This window comes from Vipera ursinii, assembly GCF_947247035.1.
Source record: "Vipera ursinii genome assembly, chromosome: 11".
NCBI lineage: Eukaryota > Metazoa > Chordata > Lepidosauria > Squamata > Viperidae > Vipera > Vipera ursinii.
Genome location: NC_139524.1, coordinates 2,287,072 through 2,307,207, shown reverse-complemented (window position 1 = coordinate 2,307,207; position 20,136 = coordinate 2,287,072). Strand labels below are relative to the sequence as shown.

Genomic DNA, 20,136 nt, shown 5'->3' with positions numbered 1-20,136 from the left:
CCACATGTACTCTGGAAAGCTTCTCCTCATGAATAGATTGCAAGAACTGAGGTTTTTGTAGTTGGTGGGGAGTAGAGCAACTGGTAATCAAGGAATTCCCTCTGTGCCCACAACTGTAATGCAGCCTATATGGACATAAAGCTTGGCAAAGCCTCATTTCTAATCAGTTTTTAAAATATTGCTTTTTATTGCTTTTTAATATTAAAAACTATCAGAATGGCAAGTTTGATGGCATTCACAGCATTTCTTTCAATTCTTAATCACTGAAATTTTCAGTATGATTTTTAGGGACTTAGCAATTTGGGGGAGTAAATGTGACTGTTGTTTTGGAAAAGCTATAAATGGCCTAAAAGTCTAGATTGACTTCAAATGGGATTTTCAAATTAATTGAATGAATTACCCCATGGAAAAATGGTTCATGTTTTGAATTCTGAAAAAAAGGTAGGATGGGACATTGAAGGTTGAACTATAGAACAAACTTAAAGGAAATAAAGATTATGTTATCTGGTTTGTTAACACATAATGGAGACAAATACCTTAACATAGAAAGTTCTGAAGGATACACGTTAATTTCAAGAAAGTCTGCAATTATAGACAAATTCTGTGTGAATGATGTTGACAGAAGAAGAAACAGTATATACACAGGTATAGAATAGGTGGCACCTGGCTCAACAGCAGTAACTGTGTGAGGGATCTAGGAGTCCTAGTGGACGACCGTTTAAGTATGAGCCAGCAGATGCCAAAAAGGCCAATGCAGAAGGGTAGTATTTAGATCATGTGAAGTGTTAGTACTGCTTTATACTGACTGGTAAGACCACAATTGGAATACTGTGTCCAGTTCTGATCACCACAATACAAAGAAGATGTTGAGATTCTGGAAAGAGTGCAGGGAAGAGCAACAAAGATAATTAGAGGACTGGATGCTAAACTGTATACTGAAAAGTTTCAGGAACTGGGTATGTCTAGTCTTGAGAGAAATTGAGAGTGCTCCATCACTGGAGGTTTTTAAGAAGAGATTGGACAGCAATTTGTCCAAAATCGTAGAGGATTCCTGCTTAAGCAGGGAGGTGGACTAGAACACTTCCAAGGTTATTCTGGTATTCTGTAAGTTCTACAGTGTAAGACTGAAATAAATTTGAATGTGGATATTAAAATGATGGACTGAAAAAGATGAAATAATGTATATATAAAAAACCAATGGGTGTTGTGATAATTAAAAGTCATCTATAAATAACTAATCGAGTGAGTGACTTCAATAATTTTCCAATATTGGCTTTACAAAACATCTGTAAAAGTTTTGAAAGACTTAGTGTGAAAGGATAAAGAACAAAAGAAAAAAAATAACATTCTAGGATATTATTTGGAGGAATTGAAGATTGAAAGTAAAAGGAAGGAATATAAAGTTGGTTTATTTGATCAAGCTTAAAATAGATGATGTTCTTTCTGATAACCTTTAGTAGACTTTTGCTGACCAGGATTTGAATTAAAGGGTTTTTAAGGATTTGTCTATAAATAAGAGGTATGATATGGGACGAAGTAATTGAAGTTTAGAGAAAGTGATTAGTCATTAAAATTGTTTATATTTGTTGAGATGAAGGGGAAAGCTACATTTTTATATTTCTTTTTCTTTTTTGTTACATTCTTATTTTTGTTTTCTTTTTTTACATTCTTTTTTCTTTTCTGCATTTTTTACTTTTTCTTTCTATACCTTTTTGTAGTTTGTATTAACTTTTTATCTGTACAACTGTGATACAATAAAAATATTTGGTAAAAAGAAAAAAATTGTAGGTTGCTCATCATTTAATAAAGACCTATCTTTCATTTGCATCTTAATTCTGCCTTTATTACTATGACAAGCAAAACTACCTGATCTGCACTTCAGGTGTCTATTATGCAAGGATCCATGCAACTGTCTCAGTTTCCAAAAGGATCAAGTCAACCGGCCTAAAAATGGAACAAATATTAAGTTTGGTCCAGAAATCGTCATCTTCAGCTAACTCAGAAAAAAATGCCAAAATTATGAGCTTGCAGCAATCTCACTGCTAAGCCTCTCAAGAAAACCGCTTCCTCTGAGACCGGCCTCTGGAGAAGTGGCTTCTTTGGAGATAAAAGCTCCAAAGTGCAAAGAATCCAAGTTTTGGACTATAAGGAAGCCAGATGCCAGACCCAAACCTTTCTTACCAATAGGCTTTTAGTTAGAAAGGCGTATCGGCTGTTGCTTGTATGATTTTGCCTGTATGATTTTCAGCTGCTTGTATGATATTTAGCCCATGTAATAAAAAATTGAAGAGGTTGAATGTTTAAATTTCCTAAGAGTAGAAGTTCACTCAGTGTACTTTTTCTTCTCCTCCTGTGGGTGACGGCAGTCCCCCCCCCCCAGGAGGCAAAGGCAAACCACCGGAAAATGTTGCCAAGAAAATTGCAGGATTGCCAGAAGTCAACACTGAGTCAGATCAAACAAAACTAATTCCATCTTTTCCAGAAAAAGGGAGATAGAGCACAGAACACAAAATAATAGTGTTGGAAGGGACCCTGGAGGTCTTCTAGTCCAACCAACCTGCTCAAGCAGGAGACCCTATGCCAATTCAGACAAATGGTTATCCAGTCTGATGGAGCACCCATAAGTGTTCTCACCATTAGGAAATTTCTCCTTAATTCTAGGTTGCTTTTCTCCTTCTTTAGTTTCCATCCATTGTTTTTTGTCTTGCCTTTTGGTGCTTTGGAAAATAGTTTGACCCCTTGCCTTTGTGGGAACCCCTCAAATATGCTATCATGTCTCTCCTTCTTTTCATTAGACTAGACATACCCAATTCCTATAGCCATTTTTCATCTGTTTTAGTCTCCAGCCCACTAATCATCCTTGTTGCTCTTCTCTGCACTCGTTCTAGAGCAGAGGTCCCTAACCTTTTGGGCACCAGGCTTTTTTGGCGGCTGCTGCACACTGTTGGCTCATATTTAAGTGATTGTCCACCAGGACTCCGAGATCCCTCTCACAGTTGCTGGCATTAAGCTAAGTTTCACCCAGTCTGTATCTATACATTTGGTTTTTCTTGCCTAAGTATAAAACCTTACTTTTATCTATGCTGAATTGCGTTTTGTTAGATAGGATCCACGGTTCAAGTCTGTTAAGATCCTTTAGGATCGTGAGCTTGTCTTCTGGGGTCTTGGCTAATCCTGCCAGCTTAGTCTGTAAATTTTATGAATTTCCTTTCTATTCCCTTGTGTAGATCAAACCTTGGGGTACCCCACTGCTTACTTCCCCCCACGTGCATGTAGTTCTGCTGAGAACTACACGTTGAGTATGGTTTGTCAGCCAGTTACAAACCCTTCTGGTGGTGATGCTGTCTATCCCACATTTTTCTAGCTTACCAAGAAATAGGTTGTGGTCTACTTTGTCGAATGCCTTACAGAAATCCAAGTATACTATGTCCACAGCATTTCCCTCATCCACTAATTTAGTCACTTTGTCAAAGACTGAAATAAAATTTGTTTGGCATGATCTGTTTTTGACGAACTTGGCAAAATTTACATCTTGCAGACTTCACAACCTGGCAAGCTTCACAATTTGCTGAACAAACTAAGGAAAATGCCCGGGAAGATAATGATGCCGAAGTTTCTCTTTTTGTTTCAAATGATACCTATATTGAAAAAGGATGCCAACCTTGATGAATGGCAGAAGGGTATTAATAAATTTATCTGGGTGGGGAAAAAACCAAGAGTTAAATTTAAGATTTTACAAGATGCTAGGGAAAGAGGGGGACTCAAGGCGCCGAATTTGAAACTGTATTATGATGCGGTGGTCTTGACATGGGTTAGCGATTGGCTTAATTTAACTAATAAGAGAATACTTCACCTTGAGGGTTGGGATTTGGTATATGGGTGGCATGCATATTTGCTTTATGATAAAAAGGTGGATACGGCTTTTAAATCTCATATTCTTAGAAGTGCCTTGTTGCGTGTCTGGAAAAAGTATTATTATAAGTTAAATTATAAAATACCGATTTGGGGAATTCCTGGACACGCGATAGAAGGTGTATCTATGGGAGTGAGTTTGGATATGTTTTCCTATAAGGAATTACTTAGATTGGAAGGGAATGATTGGCAACTTAAATCATTAGATGAGTTAAGACAAGAAAACATAAGTTACTCTTGGTTTCAATATACCCAATTGAAAGTTAGGTGGAAGTCAGATCAAAAGGTTGGCATCACAATTACAGATCAAAATTTAGTAAAGCAAATTAGAGATTTAAATTGTGCACATATAAAGAGGATATATAATGCTTTAATTGAATTGGATTCGGAAACGGAACTGGTTAAAGACTGCATGATAAAGTGGGCACAAAATATTCAGGAACCAATTTCGTTGGACACCTGGGAGATAATTTGGGCCAGAAATGTTAAATTTACTCAGGCTCAAAATTTAAGAGAAAATTTTTATAAAATGTTTTATAGATGGCATCTGGATCCCAAGAAGTTGTCCAACATGTATCCTAATTTACAGTCTAAATGTTGGAGGTGTGGTAGTTTAGAAGCTACCTATTTTCACATGTGGTGGACTTGTAGAAATATAAAAGCTTTTTGGATTAAAATTTGGTGGAACATTCAAAAGATTTTTAAGAGAAAGATAAAGTTTTCTCCGCAATTGTTTCTATTGGGTATTGTTGTAGATTGTGATGTTAAAGAAACTAACTTGATGTTGAATTTGATAACAGCAGCACAGTTACTGGTGGGACAATACTGGAAGAAGGATAGTTTGCCTACGATAGAAGAATGGGTGTTTAAAGTTTCGAATCTTGCAGAAATGTCTAAGATTTCTGCTTATTTGAAGGATCATTCACAAGAAAGATATATTTCAGTTTGGAGGAGAAGGATAGATTATATTCAGAATAAATATGGGACTAAAAAGTTCCATTTAGCTTATGAGTAGATTCTAGAGGGATATTGTTATTAATTTTAGTGTTAGTACTTTGTATGTATCTATGTTAAAGGGGAGTTAAAGCACATTATGAATTTGGTTAATTTTATATTATGGATAATTTTAGTTAGAATATGATTATTATATTTATAACCCTGTATTTAGCTCTGGGAAGGGGGGTGGTTTGGGGTGGGTGGGTTTTGGGGATATGTATTGTAAAATCTTTTTTTGTAAAACTCTTTAATAAAAAAAAGTAAAAAAAATAAAAATAAAAAGATAATGATGACTATGATATTGCAAAGGAAAAAACAAGCTCATGACCTCTGAGTACAGCCCCTCATCTTTCTTCCAGGCGCTCCAGCTACGAAGGCATGATGTGTCTTCCTCCAGCAGTTTCCCCACAACAGCCCTGTGGAGTCCCCCAGGGAGTTTTCCTTGATGGGGGTCAGCCTGAGCCTTGGACTTCCCCCCCCCCCCGTTGCTAGTCCAACAGCATGAACAGGAGGTGTCACCTCAAAGTTTACGAGCACTCTCGGATGCTTACTTGATGCAACTGCTTTTTGAGGGAGAATTTCAGCATTCTAGCATTTTAGTATTTTAAACATTTCATAATTTAGCATTTAGGTCTTTTAGAGTTTCTTTCGTAATAATTTAGAATACTAAATTATTACTAAATTCATTTTTATTCACTTTGTCTTGTTTTTTGTTCACTTACAGTATTAGTGATTTCTCTTGTATCACAGCATAGATATTAGGCAAAATTTTGCTCAGTCACCCTAAGAAAGGATCTGATCTTTTTAATGGGATTTTTTACAATGTTGTTGAGGGGCTGCAGAATATTTGGATTCAGCAGCAATTTGTGAAAGAATGATTTGTTATAGAAAGATGCTTTTGTTGGAATTGACCAAACTTTTATTGGAATAAAAGCAGTTTGAAAGATGTGGCAGATTTTTGCAGCAGCTCAAAAATGTGTAACTCAGCAAAGAGAGGAGCCGGCTGATTGTAAATAGATGACTGGCAAACATGCTTTTTAACCCACTTTCCTAATCTAAAAATTCATTTTGAAATCTTCAAACCGACCATTTTCAAGTGATCAAATGCTGACTTGTTTGAACAAAACAGTGCAAATTTGGCAGGTTCGCTTCCAGTTTTTCGGAGTAAATGCTCCCTCCCCCCCCCCCGCCACTTAATATGATGCTCAATGTTTTCACGGTCTCCTTCTTGGCAAGAGCACCTCGAAATTGCGAGTGCGGCTTAGGAGGAAAAGTTTGCTTTGCCGCTGCGGACGAGTCCTCGCCGGAGGGCTTTCCACGAAGAAGGCTGCCAGGGCTGGGGAATCCTTGCTGCCGGCCCAGCCCCCCCGCCCCCCGCCCCCCTCGGCTCCTGCAGCTCCTGCGGCCCCGCCCCTCCCACTTCCTCTCGAGAGCTGCTTCTGTCAGGAGTGGGGAGAGAGTTGCGGGATACGCAGGCTGCTTTGCACCGAGTGCGACCTCTGCGCGTGGGCTGACCAGGCAGCCCCATGGAGGCCTGCCGAGGGGTGCTGCTGGCCTGGGCCGTTAGCCTCCTGACAGGTAAGCCTGCCTGATCTCTGCAGCCTCCCGTCAGTCTCGCCCAGAGGATTCGCCGGTGGGCTCGCTTGCTCTGTTATTTGTTCCATTATTTATTCCATCCGTCATGGGTGCCTCTCCACGAGGCTTGAATGAGGATGCTCCTTTTTCCCCCAAAAAAGTTTTTTTCTCTCTCTCTCTCTCTCGGATTGCAGCTTTGGCGTTTGGCAGCTGGACCCCGTTTGCGATAGTTCAATTTGTTGCTTTGGCAGAAGGAGGGAAAGGAAGGTGTTCTTAATGGAGCTTTTGAAATGCTTCTGCTCATTCACAGCCTGGGTCCTCACTGGAGGCTTTTAGAGGCTTGGTTAATAAAATTTGATGGAGCCACCTTCTCGGGTCTCATGATTCTGTTTTCTTTTTTTTAAGAGGCAGCCTGGCCGCCACATATGGGTTCAATGCACCGCTGAAGACAGCGTATTAAGTTACAGAGGAGGAGGAGGGAGAGGGTGAAATTTCAACTTCTTATTGGCCGTGTTCCTGCAAATTTAAACACCATTGTATAGCCAGGGCTGGGGCAGGCGGGTTGTTCTGGCTGAAAGAACTTTTTCTTTCTTTCTTTCTTTCTTTCTTTCTTTCTTTCTTTCTTTCTTTCTTTCTTTCTTTCTTTCTTTCTTTTTCTTTCTTTCTTTCTTTCTTTCTTTCTTTCTTTCTTTCTTTCTTTCTTTCTTTCTTTCTTTCTTTCTCTCTCTCTCTCTCTCTCCCTCCCTCCCTCCCTCCCTCCCTCTTGCTTCACTTATATTTGACATCTTTTTGCACTCAGTTTCAACTCCAGCAGCAAAAACACTGCCTTCTGAGGCTTTAGAACAAAAGAGATGGAAAATTGTCTTCTGCACACGTGGTGGTTTTTGGAGAAAGTCTGCCGTTTGTATTTGTGCGAATGATTTGAAACGACCCCTCATTTTTTCCCAGGCTGAGGAGAGCTTGAAGGCTGGAGCATAGCAAATGGTGACTTATGGAGGGAAGGCGCTTCCACGTGGACAAATGATTGTGTTTTGCTTGCCACCAAGCAGATTTCAGGGTTGGCCTTTTTTCTCCTGGTGTAGCAATTCCGCAGACTGAGAGTTTGAAGGCGCTAGACTGTCACTGCACAGCAACAACTAGACCAAGCTGTATTTACCTTTTAAGCGTATGCTTCATGCTTAGTATCTAGAGATGCATTCTGTCAAGGGATCGATTAACAGGGAGTAAGTCTATTTTTATTTTGCTCCCCATTTATTATTTTTATTTTTTATTTTAATCCCATTTATATCCCGCCCTTCTCCGAAGACTCAGGGCGGCTTACAATTTAAGCACAAACCAATGTGCTTAGCAATATTATTATTATATTCACTTTGCAGCAGAGTCAGATACAGTTGACTGTGAAGGCAGACTGACCAAGGGCCAGCCAGGATCGCCCAGGGGGTTGTGGACGGGGCTATGAGGTTTATAAGAATCGGTAATGTCCTCATTCATACAGATGTTCCAGGGTGAGGAAAAGTGGGCCATCTACTGTAATGTTCCCTACCTAGTATTGTTTTTCTCCTACAAGTTATTTAGGAATGGCTTCTCAGAGCCTTTCATTCCTTAGAGCGGGATTTCTCAATGTCGGCCGCTTGAAGATGTGTGGACTTCAACTCCTAGAATTCCACAGCCAGCCATGTTGCAGTCCTCACATCTGCTAAGGTTGAGAAACACTGCCTTAGAAACCTAAATCCATCTTCTGTTTTATTCAGTTTGTATTACCCCTCCATCTGAAACCAGTGAGTTAGAAACTTAAATCTGCAGAACTAACCCGTGTAAACTGTTGGCTCCTTGCTTTTCCAGCCCCAATAATACAAATTTCAGACTTTCCAGTGTACTTCTGCTTTCCTGTCTTCTGGGAATTGGGCCTGTTTGTGTTTGGGGGAGGAAGAGACCCACACACAGCGAAAGGACTTGTTTCTCAGGCATCCCAGTGGCTGAAACTGTGCTCCAAATGTCCTCCCTTGGCATTGCTTGTGAGGCATGGGGATGACTTGGTGATCTTTATGGTTCCCTCCAGGGAGTAGGTGAGAAGAGCTGCAGGCGGACTCTGAAGAGGTATGGAAGGAATGAAGAACACATCTAAAGGGTTCTTTCAATGAAGAATGTAAATTGAAGACTCTCCTCACAATCCAATTTATGGCCAGAAGAAAAAGTATCTGATTTTATGTTTCTTTTGATCATAATGTGAACCACTTCAATAAGCTCTAGATATTATCATTTAAGAAATTCTGGTCTAGGTCTTGGGAGGTAATCATAAATTGTAGAGAAGGTATCCAGGGCTCACCCCCTCTACCCACCAGTCCTAGATCATAGAATCAGGACGGGAAGAGACCTAGTTCTAGTTCAATCCCCTGCCCAAGGCAGGAGTCCTTACGTGCAAACCATATGATGAATGGCTAAGGGAACTGGGTTCGTCTAGCCTAATGAAGAGAAGGATTAGGGTGACATGATAACAGTCTTCTAAAATTGTCAGGCAGTGATAGAGATGAGGGTTGACTTGTTCTCCAAAGCATCAGAAGGCAAGAAGCAATGGGTTGAAGTTCATTGAAGAGAGAGCTAACCTGGAACTAAGGAATTTCCTGACAATGAAGGCAATTAACCAATGGAACAGCTGGCCTCCTGTAGTTGTGGGTGCTCCATCAGAGGAGGTTTTCAAGAAAAGGTTGGACATTTACTTGTCCAGGATGGGATAAAGACTCCCACCTTGGGCAGGGGGTTGGACTCCAATGTCTTCAAGATCCCTCACTCTGTCCATCTGTTTGAATGAAGGGCACTTATGGGCACTTATGGGCCTTCGGCACTGTCTCTAGCCCTCAAAGGCCACCATCTTAACCTCTGCTTCTCAACCTCAGCAAGTTTAAGGCTGGCTGCAGAATTTTGTGAGTTGAAATGCACACCTCTTAACGCTGCTGAGGTTGAGATACACTGATCGAAACACACAGCTGGGGTAGACTATTTTCTCCAGCAGGGAGACACAGTTCTGCCAGTAGCAAAGTCAGCAGCAGCCCCCTCCCATCTGGCTGATACCAGCAGCCCCTCCTGCTCATCACCTGCCCCCAGTGCCCAGCCCTGGCAAACCTTTTCCCTGTGGTGTGTTTCTCCCAGTGCAGTTTTTCCTGTAAAATACTTTTCAAATATTTTTTACATAGGAGGAGGAGGAGGAAGAAACTTATTTAAATATGTCAAGCTATAGTTTGCATGCCTGGCTTCTTTGTGCCAAAATGATGGAAATAATTATATATTCATATTTTGGTGGCTTGCTGGCAGATTTTGGTAATGCTAATTCTTGACATTCCAGAGAATGTAATAAATAATGCAAATAGTTTATGGCAGTGTTTCTCAATCTTGGCAACTTTATGTTGCATCAACTTAAACTCTCAAAATTCCCCAGCTGATGTGGGTTTAGGGAATCTATATATCAGGGTCGGAGATAAATGTTTCTAAAACATTTGTTAAAAATAAAGCTTACATAGAAATAGAATTATGGACCATAATAGCCTGAGAAATTTCTCTCGTTGCCAGGAAATATTTATTTTTATTAATTAATTAATTAATTTTATTTGTATACTGCTGAATCTGAAAGACTTAGGCCTGCCCTGTCCAAGACTCTTTCCAGTCTGGAGTAAAAGCAATTAGTGATCTATGAAGTTACATCTCTTCTCAAAGAAAGCCCTGAAACAGCAAATGAGGGGAGGGGCAAAAAAGAAGAGTTTTATGTGGTCCACTCTAAGATGGGCCACATAGGTGGCTCCATCTATTCTAGATCAGGGGCACACAACCTTGGCTCTTTTATGACTCATGCACTTCCCCAGAATTCCTGAGCTCAGGAATTCTGGGAGTTGAAGTCCATGAGTCATAAAAGAGCCAAGGTTGCCTACCCCTGATCTAGAATTCTAGATGGAAAGACTGCCCACTTCTGCAAAAATTCAAGGCAAAGAAAGGTGAATTGGATTTTGATCTATTCATCCGAAATTTACTTTCAGAGAAAGGAATTACAAAAGAGTAAGAGGTGCACAATGGGAACTACACCAAGATGTTTGTATAGTGTGCTCGTCTGCGGGTCCCAGTGCATCGCTATAATGTGTATGCTAACTCTCCTCGAATCCTATCCCCTCCAATTAATGTAAATCTAAACATTAATTCCCTTCTTGCTCATTATCTGGCACTGGGTGAGCATTCCAAAGGGCAAGAGAAGGTAAGCACAATTGTGGTCGCTTGATTTCCCACTTAACAACAGAGTTATTGGACCCAGCTGTGGTTGTTAAATGAGGACTACCTGTATTTCTTTTAATCCTAGCTTTTTAGGATGCTTAGTGTCAGTTTTCTTATTTCTCTTACCTTTTACATTACCAAAATTACCAAATCTCTTGATTTGTCCATAGAGGTTTTTTTGCTTGGTGGCAAAGGAGACGTGGCTCACAGTTGACTGAGCCTTCCATCCTTCCAAGGCTGGTAAAATGAGGACCCAGATTGTTGGGGGGTGAGCAATAGGCTGACTCTGTAAACTGCTTAGAGAGGGCTGTAAGGCACTGTGAATCCATATATAAGTCTAAGTACTGTTCCTATTGCTATTTGAAATCTTTGACATTTTGACTTGGTTCCCCTGCTTCAGCCAAAATGTCTTCTTAAGCTGTTTACACTCTTTAAACCTGGAAGAAGGATCAGGCTCTTCCTGGGCCATTTCAGGGTCTGAGTCCTGCAGGTGGGATTCATTCTCTCCACATGCTCATCTTGCAGGGGGATTTGAGTATTAATCCACTTTAAGACATTCTCAGAGAACCCTGTGCCCTGATTAGATGCTGGGCTGGCCCTTTAAATCACAAGCTGGGCCTGGAGGAGGTCACCTGACCCCTAACAGCCAATAAAGGAGAAGAAGCGAATTCTCTCAGATTTGGCGGGAAGGGGCTGTGGGCCTTGCCTCAGGCAAGGTTGGAAACCAGCCAGAATTGCGTTGGGTTTTTCCTATTTTATCTTTTTTTAACTATGTGTTGTGCCATCATGTGGAACCATGTCTTTCCTTGGGCACCTTCAATAAAATAGATTTTTTTCCCCACTGGTGGCCTTCTACCCCTCTCCCCTCCCCCGCTTCAGCTGGACTGAGCAACTGAACCCCCCCCCCCCAAAAAAAAAGTTAAGTTTGGTTTCCCTTCCCCTAGTTTAGCTAGGCCAGATTTCTTCTCCAGCCTTTCCTGGCTGCCTGGAGTGCTGGTGGGGAAGGGAGAAACTGGTTAGGGTCCCTTCCTTTTTCAAGGGCATTTTGATATTCTAATTATGTATTCCTGATATCCTGTGGTCTGTTCACTGTCTTTGGAATCAAAAAGAAGTTTGATTCTAGTTCTTGTTGAGCAGCAATGCAGGGAAGGGTCAAATTATTCTAACAAAATTATAGTAAATCCACTGGCACAGCATTCCAATGCATGTGGAGCTTTTAAAAAGAGTTATTTGAAGTTTATGGTCTACCCAGCAAGGGGGTTAGGTTACATTCTGATATCCCAAAGGTGCTTTTTCAAAAGGCAGCTGGACTTTGTTTTTCCTTGATGTTTCGCTTCTCATCCAAGAAGCTTCTTCAGTTCTGACTGAAACTAAAGCACATCAAAGAAACTTGTGGCTATCCCAACTGGGCCTTCATCAAATCCCCCAAAACACCCAGCAGGATCTCTTCTACAACAGGCAAAGAAGAGAACAACAAATGAAGCAATATTGTCATCACCAAGAATAAAACACCTACGGTAGACACAAACTGAGCAATGTGATATATGGCAATACAATGCAGTGAGACATGTGCCGATCCCTATCTGAACCGGGATGCCCTGTGTACAGTCACTCATGCGCTCGTGACCTCTCGCCTTGACTACTGTAATGCTCTCTACATGGGGCTTCCCTTGAAGACCACTCGGAGGCTCCAACTGGTACAGAATGCGGCCGCGAGAGTTGTCTTGGGAGTTTCCCGGTACTCCCATGTTACACCTTTGCTCCGCGAGCTGCATTGGTTACCAGTTGTCTTTCGGGTGAGGTTCAAGGTGTTGGTTACGATCTTTAAGGCCCTACATGGCATGGGTCCGGGTTACCTCAGGGACCACCTGCTGCCGGCATCGACTCCCCTCCGCCCTGTGCGTTCCCACAGAGAGGGCCTCCTCAGGGTGCCGCCAGTCAGGGAATGTCGACTGGTGGCCCCCAGGGGGAGGGCCTTCTCTGTGGGGGCTCCGGCTTTATGGAATCAATTGCCGGTGGAGCTCCGGATGGCACCAGACCTTCGAACTTTCCGTCGGGGCCTGAAGACCCATCTGTTCGAATTAGCTGGTCTGGCCTGATGGGGGATTATGGGCTTTTAATTGTTTTTAATCTGTACTTCTGTTTTTAATTGGGCATGGATTTAATTCTTTTTAATTTTTGTATAGTGTTTCTTATGTATGCCCTGTGAACCGCCCTGAGTCCCACCAAGGAGAAGGGCGGTATATAAATCAAATAAACTATAAACTATTGGAGAAACAAAACAACCACTCCACATACGCATGGCACAACATAGGAGAACAAACCCATCAGGACAGAATTCAACAGTCCATCTGCATTTCAAAGACAAAGACCACTATTTCAAAGACTACTGGTTTGAAAAAAGGAGTCAAAGAGGCCATCTATGTCAAACTTGAACAGCCCTCTCTCAACAAAGGAAGTCTAGTTGCCTTTTGAAAAAGCACACCTGGACAACCATGACCTGGATGACTGAGAATCTCCATAGACAGTTATACCCTGATGTTTCTGGTCTGGAAAATCAAGGCACCCTTTGTCCATTTTTCAAGAGGATTAACAAAGTGGTTTAAATGTCCATTTTCTACCAAATGGACAATTTGGTAGAAAAAAATCAGTTACATGTGATTGGTTTGATTCAGTCCTACAAGTTAGAGCAGACCAGGTAACTAAGGCCATATAGGTCAAGACCACTTTTATTGTAACAACTGTAGAACAGAATCTTGCAAATCTGAATATGCTTCCCTCCTTCCTCTCTTTATCTTCATGGAAATGGGGTTTGTCTGAGACTTTTTTCATATTTTTTTATTGGCCCAAGCTCAAGAGCCTCATGCTTTGGTAGTAGCATGGGAGATATGCTTATCTTGAACAGAAATATCTTTGAAAAAGACCCATGCAGGGCTGTCCACAGGGTGGGGATATGTGGTTAAAAATCAGCTACATGGCAGTCATGATCCTGCTCTTGATGCCCCTCCTCTTTTTAATGTTTTTTAAAGCAAAAAAACACAAACCAATATATAACCTTTTGATCAAATGGTCACAACTGCCATTTGCACTTTTTATTCCCTAGTAAATTACCTTGGATTTGAGGTATCATTGGGATATCTATTGCTGTGGAACATTTTAATCCTACTGCTGTGAGATTTTATAAAAGCCAGGCAGAGGAGTTGGCATTACAAATCAGCTTGGATTTCTGCAAGCAGAAGCAAAATAATTATGGCTTCTAAAGAGGAAAAGACTCATAGGTCCTTTGTAAAAATGTGGTTCTTTAAGGTGTTATATGTGGCAGAAAATTAAAAATAAGGAACTGCATCATTTAAGGAAAAAAATATTTGACCAGAACACTTTTTAGAATTGATTGATATTCATCAGTTTGGTCAATTAGATAATTTGAATATTGAGATTTTGTTCATTGAATCAGGTGTGCAGTATAATCAGTCATTGAGGGGTTGTATTTTATAGTTCTATGCATTTAACCCCCTTCATGGATTACTGCCTTGTGGAGAAGGGGCTTGCGTAATTCAATGAAGCTATGAGCTATGCCGTGCAGGGCCACCCAAGACGGAAAGGTCATAGCAGAGAGTTCTGACAAAACGTGATCCACTGGAGAAGGAAATGGCAACCCACTCCAGTATCTTTGCCATGAAAACCCCATGGACAGTACCAAAAGGAAAAATGATATGACACTGGAAGATGAGTCCCTCAGGTCGGAAGGTGTCCAATATGCTACTGGGGAAGAGCAGAGGGTTAGTACTAGTAGCACCAGAAAAAATGAAGTGACTGGGCCAAAGCCAAAAGGACACTCAGCTGTGGATGTGTCTGGTGGTGAAAGGAAAGTCCGATGCTGTAAAGATTTTTTCTCCATAGGAACCTGGAATGTAAGATCCATGAATCAAGGAAAGCTAGACGTGGTCAAACAAGAGATGACAAGACATCTTAGGTATCAGCGAACTAAAATGGACAGGAATGGGTGTGTTATGTATGCAGGCACCTGCATAGCAACAGCCACCAGGGGGCGTTGGCCTGAACGGTTTTGGCGGGAAACCCAGTTTCGGCGGGAAACCTAGGGCCAACCCCATTGGCTGTTTGCCTACCAGGCCAGGTATTTAAGGAGGCCAGGTAACCATCATCCCTCAGTACGCTACCCCCTTCCAATAAAGAGCTGAACACGTACTCCGGCTGGCGTCTCTTCCTTGCGTCGGACCCACTACATTACAGTGGCGACGAAGGTGGGATTGCTGCCGACAAGGAGCTGAAGTCACTTGGGGAGCGCACCGCACACTGAAGGAAGGAGGAATCTTCCCCTTCCTCCCAATGCGACCGCCAGCCAACTGGACCACGCCGGTCACCGCATCCGCGACTCAAGACCCAAAACCAACGCCACAATGGCAAGGGCCGGACAACACCGCGAATTTGACACCCGCCACCCCGAGACATGGCCCCGGTACCTGGCTCACGCCGAACTGTACATGCGCTTCAACCAGATCTTGGAGGACGGCGCAAAGGCGGCAGCCCTGCTCTGCATCAGGGGGGCTGCACTCCTAGAGATCGCCGCGAACCTGTTCGCCCCAGAAGCAATCAATACCATCACGTACCGGGACCTCGTGGCCAAGCTCAATGCAAACTTCCGGCCCCGGCGCTCCAAAGTGGCCGTGAGATCACAGTTCGAAAAAAGGGACCAGCGCCCCGACAAGTCCAGTGCCGAATTCCTACGAGAAGCCGCCGTAGCCTGCAGGTTTTCGAACTTGGAGGAGCGGCTACAGGACCGGCTGATCTGCAGCCTACGAGACAGGTGGCTGCAAGAGCGCCTGTTCGAAAGAGAGGAGGTTTCGCTCCAGGAAGCCGAAGACGCCATCCTGGCCCATGAAGCGGCCAACGGGGCCGTCCAAGCAGTCCAGGAGACCCAGACCGGCAGCCAGGTGGCCAGCGTCCACCGGCAGGTTGCCACAGCCGAGGACAACCAGAGCATCGACCTCCTCCAGTGGAAGTCGACCCCCAACCAGCGAGTCAGACACCTAGACAAGCCCAGGCCTCCCAGCAACGCCGCTAACCCTCAGAAGTGCGCAGGGTGTGGTGGGAACCACGTGCGCAGCCTCTGTAAGTTCCGGTTGGCCATGTGTCGGACCTGCAAGAAAACAGGCCACATAGCCGCGGTCTGTCGTAGCCGCTGCCCCTGAGAGGAGATCCACAAGCTGCAACCGGAGGAATCGCCGTTCGAAGGTACTGGGGCCACGACCAAAACGCGAATTGGCTATGTTGAGAGCCGGCTGGCCATTAACCACATGGGTAGCCGCCGGCTGCTCAAACCCAAAATTAGATTAACAATCCGCTTGCAAGGCGTCCCTTGCAGCATGGAGCTTGACTCCGGATCAGCGGTCTCAATCATTTCAGATGAGACCCTTAACTATATATATATATATATTTATTACATTTATATCCCGCCCTTCTCCGAAGACTCAGGGCGGCTTACAAGCTTAGCAGTAGCCTTCATCCTATGTATATGCCTGCTTGTTAGGGCTTTCACACACACACCCCCAAGCGGCATTATTACAAAGTCAGTTTAATTGCCCTCAACAATCTGGGTCCTCATTTTACCTACCTCGGAAGGATGGAAGGCTGAGTCAACCTTGAGCCTGGTGGGATGCAAACCTGCAATAATTGCAGGCAGCTGGTGTTACTTAAGGAGGCATCAGCCCACTGCTCCACCAAGGCTCTTAATAGCCGGAGCAAGCAGCGGATTAAATTACGGCCTACAAATTTAACCCTGACCGATTTTCAGAATTCGCTGGTCAAGGTAAAGGGGGAGGCTACCGTCTCGGTGGGGTTTAAGGGTCGCGAAGAGCACCTGGAGGTTGTAGTGGTAGAGGGCCGGAGAGCCAGCCTGGTCGGTCTAGACTGGTTTGAGGCCCTGGGAATCACAGTCTCCGGGATCCACCGGATCCAGGGAGACTCCATTGAGGCCATCTGCAAGCAGTTCGCAGACGTCTTCGACGGAACGCTGGGCAGGTACACAGGGCCCCCCATCTCATTCAAGCTTAACTTGAATGTTCCCCCCTGTCAGGGTCCGGCCGCGGCGAGTCCCCTTCATGCTCAAACACAAAATTGAGTGCGAACTGGATAAGCTGGTGGCCCAGGGAATCTTAGAGCCCGTAGATGGGGGGGAGTGGGAAACCCCAATCGTCACCCCCCTCAAATCCAACGGGGAAATAAGGATCTGCGCCGACTACAAGTGCTCGGTCAACCGCGCCCTAAACCCGCACGCTTACCCGGTCCCCACGGTCAGCCACGTTCTCGCTTCCCTCCAAGGCGGCGCCATTTTTGCAAGGCTCGATCTTGCGCAGGCGTACCAGCAACTCATGGTTACCAGGGCAACAGCTGACATTCAAACCATAGTAACACACAGGGGAGCGTTCTGGGTGAATAGGCTGCAGTTTGGGATCAGCGTAGCTCCTGGCATTTTCCAGGAAGTCATGGAGAAAACACTCAGGGGCATCCCAGGAGTCTGCCCCTATTTTGATGACATCCTGATTGCAGGAGCATCAGCAGATGAGCTGGCAGGTAGGCTGAGGGAGGTACTGTCCAGGCTGCGCACAGCTGGCCTCAAGCTAAAGAAGGAGAAATGCAGCATAGGTGTTCCCTCCACAGAATTCTTGGGATTCAGGGTAGATGCCAAGGGAATCCACCCCACAGAGTCCAAGGTGAGGGCAATCAAACTGGCACCCACACCCAAGAACAAGGCGGAGCTACAGGCATTCCTGGGCCTGCTGAACTTCTATCACACATTCCTTCCACACAAGGTAGCCATTGCAGAGCTACTTCACAGGTTACTGGACAAGCAGGCAGCATGGGTCTGGACTTCCGCCCACGACCAAAGCATCAGGGCTTTAAAAGCACTACTGTTGGACAAGTCCACAGTAACCCAGTTCATCGAGACAAAGCCCATATGCATCGCATGCGATGCATCCCCTTATGGTGTCGGTGCAATACTCAGTCACCTCGAGCCTAATGGGGCTCAAATCCCCATAGCCTACTATTTCAGGACGCTGTCTGGAGCAGAAAGAAACTACGCCCAAATTGACAGGGAAGCCCTGGCGATCATGGCAGGAATCAAAAAATTCCACAATTATCTGCATGGCAGGGAGTTCACTGTTTACACGGACCACAAACCACTCCTGGGCCTGTTCACAACGGACAGGCAGACACCCCAAATTCTGTCCCCCAGAATACTCCGGTGGTCCATCTTCCTTGCAGCCTACAATTGCAAGCTGGTGCACAAGCCAGGGAAGGAGATGGGCCACACAGATGGCCTAAGTAGGCTACCCATTGACACACTGAACCAGACCCGGCACCAGCAACACAGATCCTAGCTCTGCAGGAACTACCAGAATGCCCAGTCCATGCCAAGGACATTGCCAGCAACACAGCCACTGACAACATCATGAGCAGGGTACACGCATGGGTTTGCACAGGGTGGCAGGACAAGTCCCTGGGGCCTGAGTTCCAGGCCTATTTCACCAGGCGCAACAAGCTCTCCATGCACAGGGGTTGCCTCCTCTGGGGAAGCAGGGTTATTATTCCCACCACAGTCCGGGGCAAGGTATTGGACTCCTTACATGAGGGACACCCGGGGGTGGTTAGGATGAAGCTACCTCTGGTGGCCAGGCCTGGACAAGGACATAGAGGAACGGGTCAAGGCCTGTTACACGTGCCAGAGATCCAGGCCAGAAATGCCACACGCACCAGTACACAGGTGGGAGGCCACACACACACCCTGGTCCCACATCCACATTGACTATGCAGGGCCATTTCAGGGCCAACTGTTCTTAGTAGTAGTGGACAGCCACTCCAAGTGGCTGGAGGTAGTCCCTGTTCCCAACATGACCTCGGGTAGGACAATCCAGGTGCTCAGAGCTTTCTTTGCCACACACGGCCTCCCTGACGTAATTGTGTCTGATAACGGGCCTCAGTTTACCGCTAATGATTTCCAGGCATTCTTGAAGGTGAATTGGATTAGGCATGCCCTTTCATCCATCGACCAACGGGCAAGCTGAACGGATGGTAAGGACTCCGTTGCATCACTCCGGCGCATCATTAGCGGCAGTGCTTTTTTTGTAAAAGAAAAAGGTGCCGGAACTCACACATGTCATACAACCCGCCTTGCTTACCCTACAAGGTTCCATCCAAAAAAAGGTGCCGGAACTCCGTTCTGAGCGTTCTATGAGAAAAAAAGCCCTGATTAGCGGGGACTGGCATCACAGACTGGCAAAATTCCTACTCGACCAACACACTACAAGAAAGAGCCCAGCAGAACTTCGATGGGGATGGCATCTCATCACCAAGCTGGACCGTTTGCACCCGGACCGAGTAGCAGCTGAGACGGATAGGCCACCATCATCATCAGCATCATCATCACCAGCACACAGGGTTCTCAACGTAGAGGACCTGGTCTGGGCAAGGAAATATGGGGCAGGGCATCCATGGGTTCCGGGGACAGTGGTTGAGAAAACCGGACCCCTCTCTTACATCGTGGGGGTGGAGGGTGACAGACACATAAGGCGTCAGATTGACCAGCTCAGAGGAAGGGTCCCTGAGTGCACCACACATGCCCAACAGAGCAGCCGCACCCCAGGGGAGGTCAGCCCAACCAGAAACAACCCAGAACCGGAACCAGAGGAGGAGGGCCTCCTGCAACCAGCTCTGCTCAACCCAGCACAGAGACTCCACAAACCGGCTGTCCAAGTACAGGGCCAAGCCACACCCAGATGGTCCACCCGGCACCACAGGACACCGGCCTATTTAGCAGACTATGTGTGCAAGTGACTACCCCACAGTTGCCTTGTATTAACACACGTTGTATATAGTTAATATTGTTTATAGTTGTACGTGGTTCTCCTCTAAGGGGGGAGGGGTGTTATATATGCAGGCACCTTCATAGCAGTAAAAGTGCTACACTCAATTTGCCAGCAAATTTGGAAAACTCAACAGTGGCCACAGGACTGGAAAAGATCAGTTTACATTCCAATTCCAAAGAAAGGCAGTGCCAAAGAATGTTCAAACTATCGCACCATTACACTCATTTCTCATGCTAGTATAGTTATGCTTAAAATCCTACAAGCTAGACTCCAGCAGTATGTGGATCGAGAACTACCAGAAGTACAGGCAGGATTTCGAAGAGGCAGAGATCAAATTGTCAACGTATGCTGGATCATGGAGAAAGCTAGAGAGTTCCAGAAAAACATCTACTTCTGCTTCATTGACTATGCTAAAGCCTTTGATTGTGTGGATCATAACAAACTGTGGCAAGTTCTTAAAGAGATGGGCGTACCAAACCATCTTATTTGTCTCTTGAGAAACCTATATGTGGGC

At 44.6% G+C, this 20,136-nt stretch overlaps 1 protein-coding gene across 1 annotated transcript in view; it reads left to right on the top strand.

Annotated features, from left to right (window-relative positions):
• Positions 1–6,434: 6,434 nt before the first annotated feature.
• ITGA11 (integrin subunit alpha 11) overlaps positions 6,435–20,136 on the top strand; it is a gene marked incomplete at its 5' end in the record, with an annotated part of 172,876 nt that continues 159,174 nt past the window's right edge. The window contains one exon of the mRNA XM_083371097.1: positions 6,435–6,486. Within this exon, the coding sequence (XP_083227223.1) occupies positions 6,435–6,486 (52 nt within the window). The remainder of the gene's footprint in view (positions 6,487–20,136) is intronic.